The following is an 18,958-nucleotide window of genomic DNA, read 5'->3' on the forward strand; positions in this document are numbered from 1 at the left end:
AAATTTGCCACGGTTCAAAAAATAAAGCTGCCATGCTTCAAGAAATAAATTTGGCATGGTCCAGTTTTTTGCCATGTTCTAAATTATAAATTTTCCATGGTCCAAAAAATAACTTTGCCATGGTTCAAAAAAAAAATTAAAATCCATGATCCAAAATAAAAATTTCCCATGGTCTATAAAAGTAAAATTTGCCAAATGGTCTAAAAAGGAAATTATGAATGTTGATTAATTACGTGATACATCTAACAATATTGAGAATGTTGATGACTTTTCTTATAAACTTGCTCAAATTTTACAACGTTCGACTGAAGACATCCTGTATAAGCGATCAGATTTGGCTACAACAGGAGGAGCGACGCCATGTCAAAATTTAACAACATGGTGCCAGTTTTTTCTTGACAGTTAAAAAATACCTAAACTGGTACCTTGTTGATAAACTAACATGAACAGTTCAGACTTAGACAAGAACTAGTCAGCGGCTATCTATCTATTATGAGGATTGAGGAGCAAACAAGCTGGATCGTGATATCACGTCAAGCGAAAGCCCACCTGGACTTGATATGGCCGGACAACACGGCCCATACTGACGCGTCAGTTCCAACGTGTTCGTGGCCCAGACCGACCAGAGAGAAACTCGGCCTGGCCCGTCCCCTTCCTCCGCCGCCCCCGCCGCACTGCCCGGCGGATGCTGCCGCTCCGGTGGACCATATCCCCAGTTTTGATGGATTCCGGTCGTCCGTGCGCTCCTGTGGCAGGCCGCCACTCTTCCGTACCAGCACCCCTCCCCCCTCCTGCCGTCTCCGGCAGCGGCCTCCGCTGCCACCGCATCGACAGGTTTGATTCACAGGTACTCCAATCAACTAGGAGTAGTACAGATTTGTGGATCCTCCTACCAATCAGCTACTCGTGCAAGGATTCCGAGCGCTCGCCGGCGAGGCGAAGAGCTTGAGCCTATCAGAGCAATAATCCAGAGGGGACGAGCGGCTAATCGAACGCACCGTGAAATCACACCATTGGCACGGTAAGCAGCAACTTCTTCCTGACTAGTACTATCAAATTGCAAAAATGTTTGTGAAATCTGATGTGCCATACACCCTGGTAATCATAACTAATACCAGCATTACATGGTCAGAGCAGTAGCATAGATGATCCGGTCAAGCGTGATACGTGCTAGGCACGGTGGATCTTTCATTCCATGAGCAGGAAAGTAGTTTATGGCTGGCTTCTCGTGTACAAATATGCTTTCTGTGTATGCACAGCAGTATCCGTGCAATAAAAACACACTGGAATTTTTCTCTCCAACACACGCCGAAACGGCTGTCGCTTGTATTAGAATGAGAACACCAGTATGCCCGCAGCGTATACAAAACAAAACCAGCCAACAAAAGAAGTAGGGAAAAAACTAAGCTAGCCAAGCCTAAAAGCTAGTATCAAAAACAGAGGAAAGAGAAGCAAAGCCGTAGGAGCACTTGTGGCTACACTGGAAATTGGGACAACTTTAAAGCACTTGTGGTTCTAATTGTTCTTTCTTAGTTATTCCCTACTCCTAAAATGTATTTTAATTCAGTCTGTCCATTTCTCTGCCTTTATTGGAGCTAGGAGCCTAGGAACATTTTGGAACATGCTACTAATTTCAACTAGAACAACAAGAAACAGAACTGCATTACAGACAGAAACTGAACAAACTGTAGAATAAATAAGTTCTTCTGCTGTAAAACAAGAAGGTTCGTAATATTCAAACATTTTGCAGGTAAAATTAACTCAACATAAGCGGCTTCAGATTGTAATAATTTGGAAAGATACAACAGACAAGTCTTTCACTCATTTCATTTAGCACCTCATAATCTAATTGTCTGTCTTCTCGGGATTGACTCATTTCACCTTGGACCCGATACATCTGAGGCTACAGGTGGAGCTGAAGAGTTCACATTTCCAGCAATACCGAAATTTGGTTCATTTGTTGTGACAAAGTTATGATCTATGTTGCTCTCTGCATCCATGGTACCTTCCAAGACTTTGACCACCTCGGACATTTTAGGCCTTCCTTTGCAATCAATCTGCAAACACCACATCGCGAGCTTCATCATCTGAATCACATCTTGCTCGTGTGCTTGCATGTCGTTACTGCTCTTGTCAATCAAATCTTCCAAGTGATTGTTCTTCACCTTTTCTTCCAATAGGGTAATAAGATGTATGCTCTCTTCAGACAGGGAAGTGTCGAGGTTCTTTCTTCCGCTCACGATTTCCATGACCACAACGCCAAAGCTATAGACATCGGCCTTCTCCGTGATTTGTGATGTCAACCATTCAGGGGCTAGATAACCAGGTGTGCCTCTCATTCTTGTAACCACTTGGCTCATATCCCTATCAATGAGCTTGCATAGTCCAAAATCGGAAAGTTTAGCATTGAAGTCATCATCTAAGAGGATATTTTGTGGCTTGACATCCAAATGAGCAATTCTCTTCATGCAATCCTCATGAAGATAAGACAGACCCTTAGCTATGTCAGCGATAATCTTGCATCGCACCCTCCATTCTAACGGAGGAGCACTATTTTCATGTCGACCATAGATCCACCTGTCCAAGGATCCTTTTGGCATATACTCATAAACCAAGAGCCTATGGGATTTCTCTGCACAGAAGCCAAACAGCCTCACCAGATTGATATGATGAATGCTACCGATTGTCTGAACCTCCGCCAAGAATTCTCTCTTTCCCTGACCAGCTCGATCCAAACGTTTTACCGCAATCCTTTCCTCGCCTAGCTGCCCTTCGAAAACAGACCCAAATCCTCCTTCCCCGAGCTTGTCCTTGAATTGCTCTGTTGCTGCTTCTAACTGTTGAAACGTAAACCTCATTGGTGTTCCTTGTAGCTGATCAAACTCTGCCTCCTCATCTGTCATCTCATGGTGTCGTCGTGTTCCTCTTCGACGTATGATGAAAAAGATGAATGTGACGATTATTAAACCTATGGCACCTGCAATTGCAACTGAAACAGAAGTGCCTATTGAGGGTCCTTTGCGTAGTGGCCTAAGATCAGCTGAGTTAGGAGGACTTGGAGGTGAAGACGTTAGATTGACCGGTGGGCAGAAGATGACCTGGTAGTCGGTATCAAATGGGCAGCTGAATGAAGTATCTGTGGCAGCATCACTGGAGTAGCTTATTGCCTCCGGGCACATCCGCACAAAGAAGGCCGAGTATTTGTTGGATTCACAATTTCTCTCGCAGCAGTACATATAATTATTCTGCTCCTGGAACACTGTACATGCGCTGTTGCAGCCTCCCGGTGCCTTGAGCTCGCTCGGACACTGTGACGTGATGTTGGCCCCACAGTGGGGCCCCTTTCTGCACCCTGGTCCTCCTTGTCCCTTGACCGGCATTGGCAGGAACTCCATGGGTACATTGAAGCCCTGGTAGAGGGAGATGCCGAAGAAACTGTTGTTGTTGTACTGGTTGAGCGAGAATTGAGCAGACGTGTAGGGTGGTTGACCATCTCCCTTGCAGGTGAGCAAGCCTTGGCAGTCGCCTGTCTGGCATGACCCGTGGCCTTTGCCGTCAAACGAGCAGCCTGTGCGTGCCCACACGCTTCCTCCACGGGTGGCATAGGGCACCTTGAGGGTCCATGTCTTGCCAGGCTGCAGCCGCCTGCCGCCGCCCACCGGGAAAGCGGCCGGCCATACGGTGTAGGGGCATCGGTTGGTGATGTTGAGTATGGTTTGGGATTGGGTGGTGATGACTGGCAGGAGGAGCAGGAGGCGGAGGAGGAAGAGCAGGTGGAGAGTCAGGGAGATACCTCTAACTGCCATTAGTGCCGTCTGCTAACAGGACTCCTCTTGGGTGAGATGATAACGGAGGAAGAGATGCCTACATTAGTGTACTTGTCTAATATGTGCGTGTTGAATAATTCAACGGTCAACATACAACAGCCTGACATGAGAACTGTTTGATAGGACCAGACTTGATTGTGGAACTTGTCTGCTTACAAATCACTTATACTAGCAAGATGCTCATGCGTTGCACAGAACATCAAGATGCATTTGTATGAATAGTTTATCTTGTGGGACAAAAGGATGAACGAGGGAAGGCCTATTTGTAAATGTGGAGAGGGGTGTGGGTATCTTTTTGCAAAATTGCCATAGTTTCCTTCCTATCCGCCAGATATAAATCAGACAGCCTATATTGTAGGATGGCAGGCACACCATCATCACCAACTCTGTTTTTTATAATCACTTATATATTTGTGCGTCTTCCAAAAAGGAGGAATTGCATCTGTACATCCGTAGAATTAACGTGTTTGATGATTTTGGCTGCAAGGAATATGCACACACGGTGCCAAATCTGAGCAAATATTACATATGTGTTTTCACATGAATAAAACAGGCTGTTTGGTAAATTTCACCATCAGAGCGTTGGCTTTTTTTTTGTGTGTGTTCACATAGAGTATTTTAGAAATTTGTTGGGTTGCATGACTCTCTTCCTTCCTGATGATCCGCTCCATGCTTTCTTGCGACAGAAACGGTCAAGAGTGAAGACCACCTCTTCTACAAGTGTGATACACAGTCAGATTGTGGGAAATGATAAAAGGGATGGCTACAGCTAGGACATCTCGACGCCTCCACTTGGCATCTCTTCCAGTCCACCAACTATTGGTGGGTGAGTCAATCTGACAACAACATTCCAAACCGGAAGGCGATGGCTTCATTAACCATGCTTATCTCTTGGACAATTTGGAATGAAAGAAATGCACGCGTCTTCCTTCAAAAAAGCGCCCCGCCGATGGTCCTGCTTAGCAATATCAAGGTTGAGGCGGCGGTTTGGGTCAGGTGCCAAACACTTGGGTACTATGATGCCAGGAGAGTAATGACTTTTGTATTGACGGTGTGTTGTAATGCCTTACTGTAACACAACAAACTCTATTCTCTTTTAATTAATAGATGAAGCAAATCTTTTACCTTCGTTTCAAAAAAAAAAGTGAAGACCACTTTGCAAAATGTAGCTGGTGGTTGGGGTCAAGCTGAAGCTGACAGCGGTGGGCAGCTGCATGGAAGCAGATGGATGCCTCGTTGACTGGCCGTCAACCATAACTCTATGGTTTGCGTGCTGACGAGGGTGGCAGAAACCTTGTCTTTTTTGTGAATATCCGTATTACCCAGCGGAAAGTAATTTTGGTAATTCTTTTTGTACATTTTGCTGCGCCAAACCTGAGGTTATCGCGAGTGTTTTTGGTTGCACAGTTGACAGAATTGTGGTTCGCTGCTTGACAAGAATTTAGTTACTTCCTCCGTTTCAAAATATAGTTTTTCCTTTATTTTCATGCCTCAACTTTGGCCATAAATTTAACCAACGAGACAGACTGTGGCGGGAATAAAAGTTATAGCAGTGAATTCGTATTTAAAAGAAGTTTTCAATTATATAACTTTTTCTTCCGCCGCAGTCGGTCTCGTTAGTTAAATTTATGGTCAAAGTTGAATCTCGGAAAGCGCGGGCGCACTATATTTTGGAATGAAGGGAGTACCTGCTAAACGACTTTCAGGTATGGACACGAATAACCAGCGATCGTTCTCCAGGGGAGAAATCCTCGCGAACGAATCGTTCCCTTGGGGTTCGATCGGGTGAACAATTTCATTCGCAACGAGAACCACCCCGGAGCGAACAAGCCCAGACAGGCCGCTTTACTAGGCCTTGCAGCCTGATTACACACAAAAAAAATGACAGGAACAAAGAAGAAAAACAAACAAAATGCAATGATACAAGCAAGTAAATTTTTCCATGCATGGCAAACTAATTTTGTCATGTAAAAGGTCACATGGCAAAAAATAAACAAAAATATGTTTATTTACCAAATATGTATAGCTACCCGGCAAAAAAAAATTTGTCATGCTCTAAAGAATAAAAGTACCACATATTTTTTAAAATAAATAAATCATGTGTAATGTAAGGCACACAAAAATGCCATGCTTGTCCAAAAAATATAATACATCAAGTCAGAGCAGTTATTAAACTAAAAAAAAGACAGAACTTGACATATAGAAGAAAATACTTAACAATTATTTTTGTGCCTAAGTTAATATTAAGTATAAGATGATGGTAAAAGAAATATTGAAAAGAAAACTGGTGAAAAATTATAATGAAAATAAATTTTCCATGGGATGTCTAGTAATTTTCTATGATATACCAAAAAGAATTTACCATGCTTTGTTCAACAAATTCCATGTTTTGAAAAATAATATTGAAAACAGAATTTGTGATGTTGTATGAATTAAAAGTTGCCTTAATGTGTACAAAAAAATTTCGCCACGGTCCAAACAATAAGTTTGGCATTGTTTAATTTTTTTGCCATGGTCCCAAAATTAATCATAGTCTAAAATACAATTCCATGTTTTAAACAATAAATTTTGCCATGGTTTAAACAATAAATTTTCCATGGTCCCAAAAATTATCATGGTCTAAAATATAAATTTTCCATGTGTTTAAACAATAAATTTTGCCATGGTTTGAACAATAAATTTTCCATGGTCCAAAAGTGTAAATTTGATATGGTTCAAAAAATAAAGCTGTCATGGTTCAAGAAATAAATTTGGTATATGGTATAAATTATAAAATTTTCCATGGTCCAAAAAATAACTTTGCCATGATTCAAACAATAACTTTTCTATGGTTCAATTTAAAAAAAACATGATCCAAAATAAAAAATTTGACATGGTCCATAAAAGTAAAATTTGCTAGATGGTCTAGAAAAGAGATTATGAATGTTGATTAATTACGTGATACATCTAACAATATTGATTTGGTATTATGAATGTTGATGACTTTTCTTATAAACTTAGTCAAAACTTTACAACGTCTGACTGAAGACAAATCTTAACATAACATGATACCAGATCAGACTTATGGACAAGAACAAGTCAACGGCTATCTAGTACGAGGATGTGGAGCAAACAAGCATTTTTATTTTATTTTGAGGCAAACAAGCTGGATCATGATATCAGGTCAAGCGAAAGCCCACCTGGACTTGATAGGGCCAGACAACGCGGCCCAACGTGTTCGTGGCCCAGACCGGCCAGAGAGAAAATCGGCCGGGCCCGTCCCCTTCCTCCGCCGCCCCCGCCGCACTGCCCGGCGGATGCTGCCGCTCCGGTGGACCATATTCCCACTTCTGATGGATTCCGGTCGTCCCTGCGCTCCTGTGGCACCCCCTCCCCCCTGCCGTCTCCGGTAGCTCACTGCCGGCAGCGGCCACCGCATCGATAGGTTTGATTCGCAGGTACTCCAATCAACTACAGATTTGTGGATCCTCCTACTAATCAACTACTCGTGCAAGGATTCTGAGCGCTCGGAGGCGAGGCGAAGAGCCTGAGTCTACTGAGCTCAGAGGAATAATCCAGAGGGGGCGCACCATTGGCACGGTAAGCGCGATACGTGCTAGGCACGGTGGATCTTTCACTCCATGAGCAGGGTAGTTTATGGCTGGCTTCTCGTGTACAGACTCGCCAAGTTGCGAGCTGTTGCAACGTGCGATGCCCTGCGCCTTACAGGCTAACTGAATTGAATCTTATATGACATACTCCCTCCGTTCCAAAATAGATGACCCAACTTTGTACTAAAGTTAATACAAAGTTGGTTCATCTATTTTGGAACGGAGGGAGTATATGGTACACTTCCTAAGCACAGCATTACCTTGTAATGAAGACTCGCTGGTAGTTTTTTCTCAAACACCCGTTTGCACCCAAACAGCTTAAAGCAGGGCTCGTGACTACACTGGAAATTGGGAGAACATAAAACCACTTGTGGTTTCTAACTTTCTAATTGTTCTGTGTTAGTTATTCCTACTCCTACGATGTAATTCAATTCATTCTGTCAATTTATCTTCATTTATTGGAGCTAGGAGCATTTTGGAACATGCTATTAATTTCAACTAGAATAATTGGAAACAGGTCTGCATTACAGCGAGAAACTGAACAAACTGTAGAATAAAATAAGTTCTTTGCTGTAGAACAAGAAGGTTTTTAATATTAAAACATTTTGCAGGTAAAATTAACTCAAGATAAGCAGCTTCAGATTGTACTGCTTGGAAAAGATACAGGTAGCAGACAGGTCTTTTACTTTCAGAACATCATCTGCTCATAATCGTACTGTCTGTCTTGCTGGGATTGTCGCATTTCACCTTGGAGCTGATACATCTGAGGCTACAGGTGGAGCTGAAGAGTTCACATTTCCAGCAATACCGAAATTTGGTTCATTTGTTGCGACAAAGTTATGATCTATGTTGCTCTCTGCATCCATGGTACCTTCCAAGACTTTGACCACCTCGGACATTTTAGGCCTTCCTTTGCAGTCAATCTGCAAACACCACATCGCGAGCTTCATCATCTGAATCGCATCTCGCTCGTGCGCTTGCATGTCGTTGCTGCTCTTGTCAATCAAATCTTCCAAGTGATTTTTCTTCACCTTTTCTTCCAATAGGGTAATAAGATGGATGTTCTCTTCAGACAGGGAAGTGTCGAGGTTCTTTCTTCCGCTCACGATTTCCATCACCACAACGCCAAAGCTATAGACATCGGCCTTCTCCGTGATTTGTGATGTCAACCATTCAGGGGCTAGATAACCAGGTGTGCCTCTCATTCTTGTAACCACTTGACTCATATCCCTATCAATGAGCTTGCATAGACCAAAATCAGAAAGTTTAGCATTGAAGTCGTCATCTAAGAGGATGTTTTGTGGTTTGACATCCAAATGGGCAATTCTCTTCATGCAATCCTCGTGAAGATAAGACAGACCCTTAGCTATGTCAGCGAAAATCTTGCACCGCACCCTCCATTCTAACGGAGGAGCACTATTTTCATGTCGACCATAGATCCACCTGTCCAAGGATCCTTTTGGCATATACTCATAAACCAAGAGCCTATGGGATTTCTCTGCACAGAAGCCAAACAGCCTCACCAGACTGATATGATGAATGCTTCCGATTGTCTGAACCTCCGCCAAAAATTCTCTCTTCCCCTGACCAGCTCGATCCAAACGTTTTACCGCAATCCTTTCCTCGCCTAGCTGCCCCTTGAAAACAGACCCAAATCCTCCTTCCCCAAGCTTGTCCTTGAATTGCTCTGTTGCTGCTTCTAACTGTTGAAACGTAAACCTCGTTGGTGTTCCTTGTAGCTGACTGAACTCTGCCTCCTCTTCCTCCATCTCATGGTGCCGCCGTGTTCTTTTTCGATATACAGCGAAAAAGATCAATGCGAGAACGAAAACTATGGGACCAGTAATTGCAATCAAAACAACAGTGATTACTTTCCTAGATGATGGTTCTGTGCTTACTGGCCTAAAACCAGATTTGTTAGGATGACTTGGAGGTAAAGACGTTGGATTGATCGGTGGGCAGAAGATGACCTGGTAGTTGGTATCCCATGGACAACTGAATGCAGTTTGTGAAGGAGCGTCGCTGGAGAAGCTTAATGCTTCCGGGCACATCCGCACAAAAAAGGCCGAATATTCGTTGGATTCACAATGTCTTCCATAGCAGCAGTACAAACTGGACTGGTTTTGAAGCGCGTTACATGCGCTGTTGCAGCCTCCCGGCGCCTTGAGCTCGCTCGGACACCGTGACGTGATGTTCGCCCCACATTGTGGCCCCTTTGTGCACCCTGGCTCCTTGTCCCTTGACCGGCATTGGCAGGAACTCCATGGGTACATTGAAGCCCTGGTAGAGGGAGATGCCGAAGAAACTGTTGTTGTTATACTGGTTTAGCGAGAATTCAGCAGACGTGTAGGGTGGCTGACCATCTAACTCGCAGGCGAGCAAGCCTTCGCAGTCGCCTGTCTGGCACGACCCGCTGCCTTTGCCGTCAAACGAGCAGCCTGTGCGCGCCCACACACTTCCTCCACGGGTGTCAGAAGGCACCTGGAGGGTCCATGTCTTCCCTGAGTCCAGCCGCATGCCGCCGCCCATGGGCAAAGCGGCCGGCCATACGGTGTAGGAGCATCGGTTGGTGATGTTCAGTATGGTTTGGGTGGTGACGAATGGCAGGAGGAGGAGGCGGAGCAGGAGGAGGAGGGGAGGTGGGTGGTGGAGACTCAGGGGGGAGGTACCCATAACTGCCAACTGTGTCGTCTGGTAATATGACCCCTCTTGGATGAGATGATAAAGGAGGAATGGAATGGAGGTCTAGATCAGTGTATACTTTTCTAATATCTGCGTGTTGAAAATGTTCAACGGTCCATGGTCAGCAGCGTATGGCCTAACTCACTGTTAGCTGTCCTCCGATGAAGACAGTTTGACAGGCCCACGACTTGATTGCTGCTTGTGCTAGCTGTTTACTTCTTAGCTCCTTTCAACCTCTTGTTGAACATCCTTACCAAGTTACCATACATGCAAACTGTTGGCAGTACATACTTTTTGCTTAAGACAGTGCAAACATATCGTCAACATTTTGTTTTCTTCTTTTTTGTGAAAGAAAACCTGTATTACTTGATGATATTTTTTTGCTCCAGGTGTTCATTCCTGGTCTAAGCTGATGTATGTGCTCATGCTGCGGCAGCCAGATCACCTGCAACACTGAACCCTGGAGGGGCATTGGGCAGCAACGTGAAGGTTAATCTGGAGTCGAGAGCACTATGGGACGAATCATGGGGGGCAGCGAGCTGAGCTGGTCAGCGGCAGCGGCAGCTGCGGCGAAGCAGCTCGAGGATTGGAGGTCAACAATGGCGGCAACTGCGAGGGGGGCAGAATGTCTCGTGCAGTACTTTTTGTGGTTGGGATGTAGTCATTTCTTTTTCAACCCATCTAGTATCTCGATTACAAGTTGTCATGTAAGCCAAGCTTTTTGAAAGTGAAAGGTTGGGAGGAATAGAGCTCATCAAGGCACCAAAAGAAAGCATGTTGTACATCACCATTTGGCAGACCATTCGCGGCTATTTTTCTCTCTGGTTCGCCGTGCTGCTTCTTCTTCCTGGGTTTTTCTAGAACTCAGTAACAAGTAACAACTGATATTGAGAGTAAAGAAAAACTAAATTCAAACTCAGTGACACCTGAAACAAAAATACTTCAAATAATTTGAACTACTGTCGCTTCAAGAAAATTCTAGTTTTATATCCCCATTTGATTGAAAATTTCTACAGGAAATGGGCATCTTCAAGCTAATCAGGAAAGGAGAATTTTGTTTTCATTTTATTTATTTTTGAGCTTGGAATGCGATGCTTATTTATTGTTTAAGACCCAAGGTGTAGCTTATTATGTTCATGATATCTATAGGGTAAGGAAAAAAGAAAATTTCAAAAGAAAAAAAAACGAGTAATTGCAACAATTTTTAAGTTCAAAAGAAGAAGAAAAATTGACGGTAGAAGTTTCTTTTTTTTCATCTTTGTTTAAAGAGTACGGGAAATTTATGACAAGTTACTCGGACATTTGTTCGTAAATAGTACATGAACAGATCTCATGTATGGTGGAACATTTTTTTTATTGTTTTCTGCACAGACCAACTTTGCCCAGCCAAACAAGTTTTTAGAAATTGTTAAACAGTTTGTTTCACACGCATAAACATTTTATGTGACATGGATTAACTTTTTTTTTCATAATCATTGAACATATTTGTTTTGTTTTGTGAAAATAGTTTTAAGTTGCTTAAAAAGTGTATGTGGACCAATTACATACACTAAAATTTTGTCTAGCTGAACATAAAAGGCGAACGAAATATGGAGGCTCGGGGCAAAAATATGGAGCATCCTTAAAAAAATTAGGACTTACAGAGATACGGCTGTTTTGGGGAATCTTCTAGAGTTGCCCCTTATGATTGTCGATGGCTTGTCAACATATTTCCAGCACACCATTATGCGGGTAGGCATCAAACTTGTCTTCATAAAAATTATCATCTAACTGATCAGGATTGCCCTTGGATTCTCACATCATTGCTATGCTGATAAACATCAAACAAGTTCAGTGCATAATATCCAACCGATCAGGATTGTCCCACAATTTCGATGCCCAGGCCGAAGAATCCATGGCATTCATGCATAAATGCTTGGTCCATTTTATGCGGAAATGCAATTATGGAACTCAACCATGACTTAATAAAACTCAAAATACACGCACCCGACACACAAGTGTAGCTTTGTAACCACCACTTAAAAATTCCATGTCCCTTACTCCACAGACTACTCCAAGATTAAGACGCGTCGATCAGGGATTTATTTCAGGCGGTGGTGGCAACGAGCTCCATAATAATTAATGTTCTGAGGGTCCGACTGTCAGAGCCTTTTTATCTTGTTGGATCCCCCTTAAGGAGGTCTTCCACCGAGCTTTTGTATTTCGCGATCAAATCCCTGGTAAACATGGCAATGGTTAGGATAGAACTCTACTGAATCACAAAACTGTTTGGTGGCGCTGATAAATGGAGCACTTACTTTCTTTGATCAAGCAGCTGTCGGGTTTCTTCCAAACTTTGCATTTGTCCTTCGACTGTCTGTTTGTAACAAAAGAAAACAATTTCCATGAGAATCGGGGCTTAGGGTTGGAACTAATCAGTGGCGTTAGCTGGTCAGTACTTTAAGTGACTGGCTGGTCAGTACTCTAGTGACTGGACAGGATTCACTGGTGTAGACCCATAAGAAATGTCATCTTTCACACCCCAAAAGCACCTAGATTTACACACACCATTAGTAAGATAACAATGGTCAGAATAATGAGAACTGAATATTTCTCCCAAGTTATTAGCTGATACAAAAATAAACCAGCCAACATGTCATAAATAGAGTTGTGGCTAAATCCATAACCAGGCAAGAAGTTATGTAGAAATCCCCATATTTATAATGGCAACCTATTAACCTTTTGGGAACATTTTTCAAATTAGGTGTACATTGTCAATTGAGAGTCGATTATCATAAATATGGATATTACCTCTGTAGTCATTGCATATCTACCAAACATTAACAATTTATTTAATATTGGTAGATTATATTTCGAAGAAAACAAAAATAGCAGATCGCCTGGTGTGCAAGTTACTCTTGTAACTGTGACTAGATGTCTAGATTACATTAATGCAACTAAAATAATACTCACTCCATTTCAAAATGGATGTCCTTTCAGCCTCTTCAATTTTTTTTGTTCTTTTACCCTTTATAATTAGCTGTGTTCCTACTTTGCCCTTCGTCAATATCATCAAAAAAATAGCTAATTAACTCCCCCTGTCATTGCATTTGCATGCTTTGCTTTGTGTAGGAAAAAGAGGTAATTTAGTGCCCTTGGGATGAGAAAAAGATGGCCAATATCAATATTTCACACACTCTTAAATCCTGCGCCCAACTCTAAAAGGGCATCTATTTTGAATATGAGGGAGTTCCAAACTTGAAATAGCTTCATTTCTATAACAAATACAGTATTTGGCTTAAAATATCAGGTTCCTGGTCCTTATAGGAGAGAAAGAAAAGACCAGGGTATGACTAAGCTGCTCCACCGATCTGCTAGTGTTTCAACTTTCAAGCTACCAGGCTTAACACTTTCAGAACTTTTGGCGCATTTTTGGTAATTCTGCAAATGGGCCCGCAATATTCATATATCGCATATTATATTTGCAACCAAACTAACTTGTCTAGCATGTGACCCCTGCAGTTAAGCCTGGCTAGATTAGACAAAAGTAACATGCCACCTAGTTGAAACTTGAGACAACATTCTATTTCTATCGTCACACTAAATTATTGTTATCATTATCAGAAAAGCTACTAGATATGAAGTCATGTGTAGAAACTTACAACAGATTTCGAGCTTAGTGTTCCTGAAATGGAGTTCAATAACTGCTGGCTCCTGGCAAATTGACTGGTCAATTCTTCAACCTGCATACACAAATAAAAACAACTCAGGTTACTAGACTACCATGCTTTGAGTAATCATATATCAGGCTTCAAAATTCTACAAAAGCACAATTCAATAAAAAGATAATATAGTTTATTAGCTTGGCACAGATAAGTATGACACCAAAACCTCCTAGAATCGCTGGAGTTAAATAGTTTAATTTTATTGTATTATTTTTCATATTAATAAATGAACTCAATGTGTAACTTTTCTTAGACCAGAAGCAGTCATGTACCATACTACAATTATCCCATCATTATTTCTTCAAGAAAAGATAAGAAGAGATTATATGAAATTCTTACCAATGCATCAAAAGCTTGATCCCTTGCGCCTGTTGCAATCGCATCACCTAATCTTGTCACCAACTGATATAGCAAGAAAAAAACAAATAAGAGAACCATCACCCATACTGCTTAGTACTTTAACAAAGATAGGAAAATGATGGTCAGCTTTATTGCTCAGATGCGCTAGTTTTGAACAAGACTTTTTCTCTTGGTCGGTTTTCCGGTAACCCCCACCGAGAAAAATTCGGATAAATTTAAATTTGAACGTAAAAAATGGAACCGGTATTACAAAGGATGACAATATTGACGTAAACAGGCGGGTGTTGGAGTGGTATGCAGTATCGTGCAAGCCGCGGGTGTCCGTGGTGGTCACGGGGTCGAATTCCCACGCCTATGACTTTTTGCCAAGTTTTTTTTACTATACTGCAGTGAAGGCCCAATCGAGGCAAAACAAGGTAAAAGTGAAAAGCAGCTCCAAGGACTCGAACTCAAGAGGTCGGCTTAAGCCGGTTCCGTGCCGACCATCTCACCACCGCTTCGTTTCAGTTGTATATAGGGTATAAATGTATTTATTCCATTACTAAAAAATAACAATTCAAATTTCCTTAGAATTTTTCGGGCAGCTAAACACCAAGATTTCTGGTATTTGGGGGGAATAGGTTTTAGCGGTGGCCCCCGGTAAAAAAAAGGAAACGATTAGAAAAACCTTGGTTGTGAAACGATATTGCAAAGAATACAAGCCTCATTTCTTGATGCAACTACAAAATGTGATAGTCGCAAAATGTTATCACCAGCTTAACAAAGTTCTATAATGACACCATGATATTCTCATTTAATAGGCCTAGCTTCAAAATTGTGTTCCCCTGGTTAACCTAAACATTTTTTTATATTCCATTGTTACAGCCCCACTGTTATATCCTTCAACATAGTCCCTCTACTCTCACAATGCCAGCACCTATGGTTGGGCAATCACAAATCTACCTTGATATGACATTGACAGCGTCAAGACCTTCTATTTAAACAGAAATGAACGATATTCTAATTTGTTCCAAGCTAGACGCTTCATAAGTGATTCCTGGAATGGTGACACATAAACCATTCAAAAAAGTCAGTGGGAGGCTTTTCCCACTGTCCGTTGCTCCTAAAAAAAAAAGACACATAAACCATGCAGCAGCAGCAGAGACGACCGTACTGCAGCAGTTACAGCATATCCAAGTAGTAAGCATCCCCCAGCCACCTCCTCCTTGTCTGTAGGTTGGTTTCTTTTGTCAATAGATGATTTAGTTTCGCCATTTCCCAGAGTGAGTGTCTGGAAAATGAGATCTCAGGCGACCCACAATCAGATCATGCAACCAGGATCACAGTTTGGCAGGGGTTGCAGCAGGTCCAGATGGTGTGCAGACAAGGAAACATCTGCAGTGGGTACTTAGTACAGAGGATTGTTTCTGTTTGCAATTACATACAGCTAAATATTATCAAGCTAAATGTGCCAAGAAAATTTGTGCCCATAGTACTTAATATAATACTATGTCTTCAATTCCATGTCGGTTGGATTTCCATACAAGAGATATATGTGATGACAATGTAAGTTGGTGTCATGAGTCCATTGATGATATAAAAGTCAATGGTGTACACAACGACTTTTATATAGAAGGAAAGAAAACAACATTCGGTATAACCGTTAAGAATGATATACCAAAACGATTATGTCAGAACGATCGACAGCCTGTACCAGAGCTATCCTGTTACTACAATTCAAGAATAACTGTCTGATTGTCTCTGGTATGTTTGGCACAAAGCACATCTGCACAGTAATGATACAACGTTCCAAACTAACATGAAACTGAAAACCAAAAGTGGTTAACTGATTAATTTCACCATTTTCCACAAACATTTGCAGTGGGTACTTAGTACAGAGGATTGTTTCTGTTTGCAGTGGCATTTTGCAATCACATCATACAGCTAAATATTTTCCAAGTTAAACGTGCCAACAAAATCTGTACCCATAGTACTTAAATATGTTTTCGACTCATGTCGGTTGGCTTTCCATACAAGAGGTATATTTAAGGCTTCAATGTTCAGGATATCGGCAACTGGTACCATATCGGTCGGGTGCTGAGTAGGGATTAATCGGCGAATCGGCCATTTAACTGAATTTGTCGGCAACCCATTTATCAGGAGGTTAACTAGGGCCATATCTATATATCCTAGGCTATATAGCAACATCAATGTACTAAATGTCTAAATATGCAATCCTAGGCTACATAGCAATAAGGAAAATTGTTGCCTTGATGTTCTGATGATGTTGCAGCCGATCTGGAAGGGCATAAACCTGAACATTGAAAAGTAGGGAGGGAACAGGCCAGTTTTGGGCCAAAAAATGCCTAGTGGTTAACTGGCTCAGCCGATAATTTGGCCTGAGAGCTGATAAATTGGCTTGTCAGACAAATTAACTGGACCTACCAGTTAATGGCACGAATAGCACGTTCTCGTATCGGGAGGGGTCCGAATAGCAGTTAACTGACCATATCGGCAGTTAACTGATCGATATTTGGAACAGTGATTTAAGGAAACTGTAAACTCATGCAATGTATCGATTAATGATACAGAAGTCAACTGGCGTACAGATTTGTTTTAAAAGGAACAAGAACAAAATGTACCAGGGCTATCCTATATTGCTACTATTCACGAATAATCCTCAGATCATCTCTAGTATGTTTGACACAGTACACGTGTGCAGAGTAATAATACAATCTTCAAACTAAACCTGAAACTGAAAACCTAATACTAGTAAATAGTAATACATTAAGAAATGGCCAACAAACAACGAATCCCAGTCAACTCGATACCAGATTCGTAACCGAAGAACATGCTGGCTTTCTGGACAAACGGGTCGCAACTTACGTGGAGGAGGTGGAAATGGGACGCGAGCGAGGGGTGGTGATGCTGCGGCGGCGGCGTCGCTTGCTGCTGCTGCGGCTGCTGGTACTGAAGGGCGTGGGCATGGTCGGGCTGCGGAGAGAGCACCAGCGGCCGGTAGTGGTCGCCGTGCTGCTGCGGGAGCGGCGGCGGGTGGTGATGGTCCATCTTCTCCCTCCCCACCTCCTGCTGGACGGATCTGTGGTGATTTGGATCGAGGATTTGGGTTCTAGGGATTTGACAGGAAGAATGGGGAATTTCTACTACTGTGCTACGGCCTTCACTTCCCACCCCCTTCTGGTGCCCACCTACTCTACTCTCTGTATTTTTGTTTTTTACTCCTTCCGTTTCTAAATATAAGCAATATAGACTACATACATATGTATATAGACATGTTTTAGAGTGTAGATTTAATTTTACTCCCTACATAGTTTATATTAAAATTTCTAAAAAGTCTATTTAAGGAAGGAGGGAGTACGTTTTATTTGCAAAAGAGACCCCATAAAAAACGAAGATTAATATCGGGTCCTTGGAGCACCGACCGACCAGCATCCCGGCGCGGGCTGAAGCGGCGCCGCCGCACCGCTGCCGCCGCTCCCCCAGAGCAGGCGTGGCAGACAAGACCTTTGCGGACAGAAAGTCGTCAACCACGGTCCTACAAGACCAGCACACCAGAGATGAAGCAGGACGAAGTACCATCGAAGAAGAGACAATGCCTCCTACACTAGCGACCAAGAGGGAGGAAGATCTGGCACCCTCTAGAAGAGACCAACCTCTGTGGCTTGTGGCTCCATATCGGTGCCAGGACTCGTAGCGACGAAGCCAGAGCACAAAATCCCCTTCAAGGTCGATGTCGCTACCACCTCGACATTGATCCATCCCAAGGGAGAGCAGGAACACCTATCCTCCACAGATCGACAGATCTGCGAGGTCACCAAGCCGCCAGCTCACCGGCGTCGTCAACAACCACACCAGGATGGGGAGCAAGCAGGAGCACTTATTTCACACGACGCCGTCCCCACCATCACGGCGGCGCCACCGGCACACCAACCCCAACACCTATCTACATGACAGAATCAGATAACTGGGGTTCCCTCATCCTCACGCCGCTGTAGTGGGGGCGGAGAGAAGGGGAACCACCAGCCTCGCCGGCGCATGACTTGGAAACAAGGGTGGTTTCACTTTCATCTGTCAGATGTTTCGTTGCACGACGCTACTAGATTGCAAAAGGCTTAACTGATACGCTAGCACTCCATTTGTCCAAGACACGTAACACCAGGATGGGCGCAAGCATCAACACCTTTTTTGCAAATGGTAGCTCCGGGGACGGAGCCAAGATTTAAACATAGGGAGACGAAGACAACGGCGAGAGTGAAATTTTTTTCTTCTTTCGGCTGCACCCCTTTTCACAATTTTGTTGGACAAATTTAACCCGTCTGTTACAGTAAGAAGAGAAGAGCAAATCTGGGCACTAATGGAAAGACAAGGTGACAAGAGATGTACAGCAGTTTACAGATCAATTAAATTAAGGTCAGGGTAGTATTATGTCCAGTAGAGGATACCCTGCCTTCTAATACCTTTTCCAGTGGTGCATTATCATTCTTAAAAATTACTCCCTCCGTTCCGAATTACTTGTCTTAGATTTATCTAGATACGGATGTATCTAGCACTAAAATGAGTCTAGATGCATCCGTATCTAGACAAATCCAAGACAAGTAATTCGGAACGGAGGGAGTACAAAATTTAAGATTGATCATAACAGGTTTCCTCCGGTCTACTCCAGCTTTCTTTACAGGGGTTCATTCCTCTGGTATTTGCTAATAGCATGTATCAATCAATCCAACAAACAATACACTATGTACCAACTAGTGATATCAAATTATCAATATGTGATTGCCTTACGTTGTTGATGCGA

At 42.7% G+C, this 18,958-nt stretch overlaps 3 protein-coding genes and 2 long non-coding RNA genes across 5 annotated transcripts; 2 read left to right on the top strand and 3 right to left on the bottom strand.

Moving 5' to 3' along the window:
• Nucleotides 1–196: 196 nt before the first annotated feature.
• LOC123060082 (uncharacterized) lies at nucleotides 197–4,571 on the top strand. The gene is made up of 2 exons (XR_006427723.1): nucleotides 197–1,021; nucleotides 4,514–4,571. It is a non-coding gene; the product is annotated as an uncharacterized lncRNA (long non-coding RNA).
• On the bottom strand, nucleotides 1,638–3,822 carry LOC123060079 (G-type lectin S-receptor-like serine/threonine-protein kinase SD2-5). Its single transcript, XM_044482640.1, has one exon. The coding sequence runs from the start codon at nucleotides 3,804–3,806 to the stop codon at nucleotides 1,878–1,880; it is 1,929 nt and encodes a 642-aa protein (XP_044338575.1). The 5' UTR covers nucleotides 3,807–3,822; the 3' UTR covers nucleotides 1,638–1,877.
• Nucleotides 4,572–7,026: 2,455 nt separating the features above from the next.
• Nucleotides 7,027–10,901, top strand: LOC123060083 (uncharacterized). Its single transcript, XR_006427724.1, has 3 exons — nucleotides 7,027–7,406; nucleotides 8,029–8,083; nucleotides 10,489–10,901. It is a non-coding gene; the product is annotated as an uncharacterized lncRNA (long non-coding RNA).
• On the bottom strand, nucleotides 7,906–10,069 carry LOC123060080 (G-type lectin S-receptor-like serine/threonine-protein kinase SD2-5). Its single transcript, XM_044482641.1, has 2 exons — nucleotides 9,778–10,069; nucleotides 7,906–9,697 (listed from the first exon to the last, which is right to left on the bottom strand). Exon 2 carries the CDS (start codon nucleotides 9,688–9,690, stop codon nucleotides 8,161–8,163), a length of 1,530 nt encoding a protein of 509 aa, XP_044338576.1. The 5' UTR covers nucleotides 9,691–9,697; nucleotides 9,778–10,069; the 3' UTR covers nucleotides 7,906–8,160.
• A 1,012-nt stretch (nucleotides 10,902–11,913) lies between the features above and the next one.
• On the bottom strand, nucleotides 11,914–17,358 carry LOC123060081 (mediator of RNA polymerase II transcription subunit 9). Its single transcript, XM_044482643.1, has 5 exons — nucleotides 17,029–17,358; nucleotides 14,143–14,205; nucleotides 13,741–13,821; nucleotides 12,397–12,455; nucleotides 11,914–12,315 (listed from the first exon to the last, which is right to left on the bottom strand). The coding sequence occupies exons 1-5, from the start codon at nucleotides 17,209–17,211 to the stop codon at nucleotides 12,252–12,254; spliced, it is 450 nt and encodes a 149-aa protein (XP_044338578.1). The 5' UTR covers nucleotides 17,212–17,358; the 3' UTR covers nucleotides 11,914–12,251.
• Between the last annotated feature and the right edge of the window lie 1,600 nt (nucleotides 17,359–18,958).

The sequence above is a fragment of the Triticum aestivum genome, chromosome 3A (assembly GCF_018294505.1).
Source record: "Triticum aestivum cultivar Chinese Spring chromosome 3A, IWGSC CS RefSeq v2.1, whole genome shotgun sequence".
Classification (NCBI taxonomy): domain Eukaryota; kingdom Viridiplantae; phylum Streptophyta; class Magnoliopsida; order Poales; family Poaceae; genus Triticum; species Triticum aestivum.

Excerpts from the sequence above, each read along its gene's own strand:
- LOC123060079 (XM_044482640.1), bottom strand. The coding sequence starts at position 3,806 with ATGGCAGTTAGAGGTATCTCCCTGACTCTCCACCTGCTCTTCCTCCTC.
- LOC123060080 (XM_044482641.1), bottom strand. The coding sequence starts at position 9,690 with ATGTACCCATGGAGTTCCTGCCAATGCCGGTCAAGGGACAAGGAGCCA.
- LOC123060081 (XM_044482643.1), bottom strand. The coding sequence starts at position 17,211 with ATGGACCATCACCACCCGCCGCCGCTCCCGCAGCAGCACGGCGACCAC. Across the intron at positions 13,822-14,142 it reads ATCAAGCTTTTGATGCATTG|GTTGAAGAATTGACCAGTCA; the intron begins GTAAGAATTTCA and ends TTGTGTATGCAG. Across the intron at positions 12,456-13,740 it reads CACTAAGCTCGAAATCTGTT|ACAGTCGAAGGACAAATGCA; the intron begins GTAAGTTTCTAC and ends TGTTACAAACAG.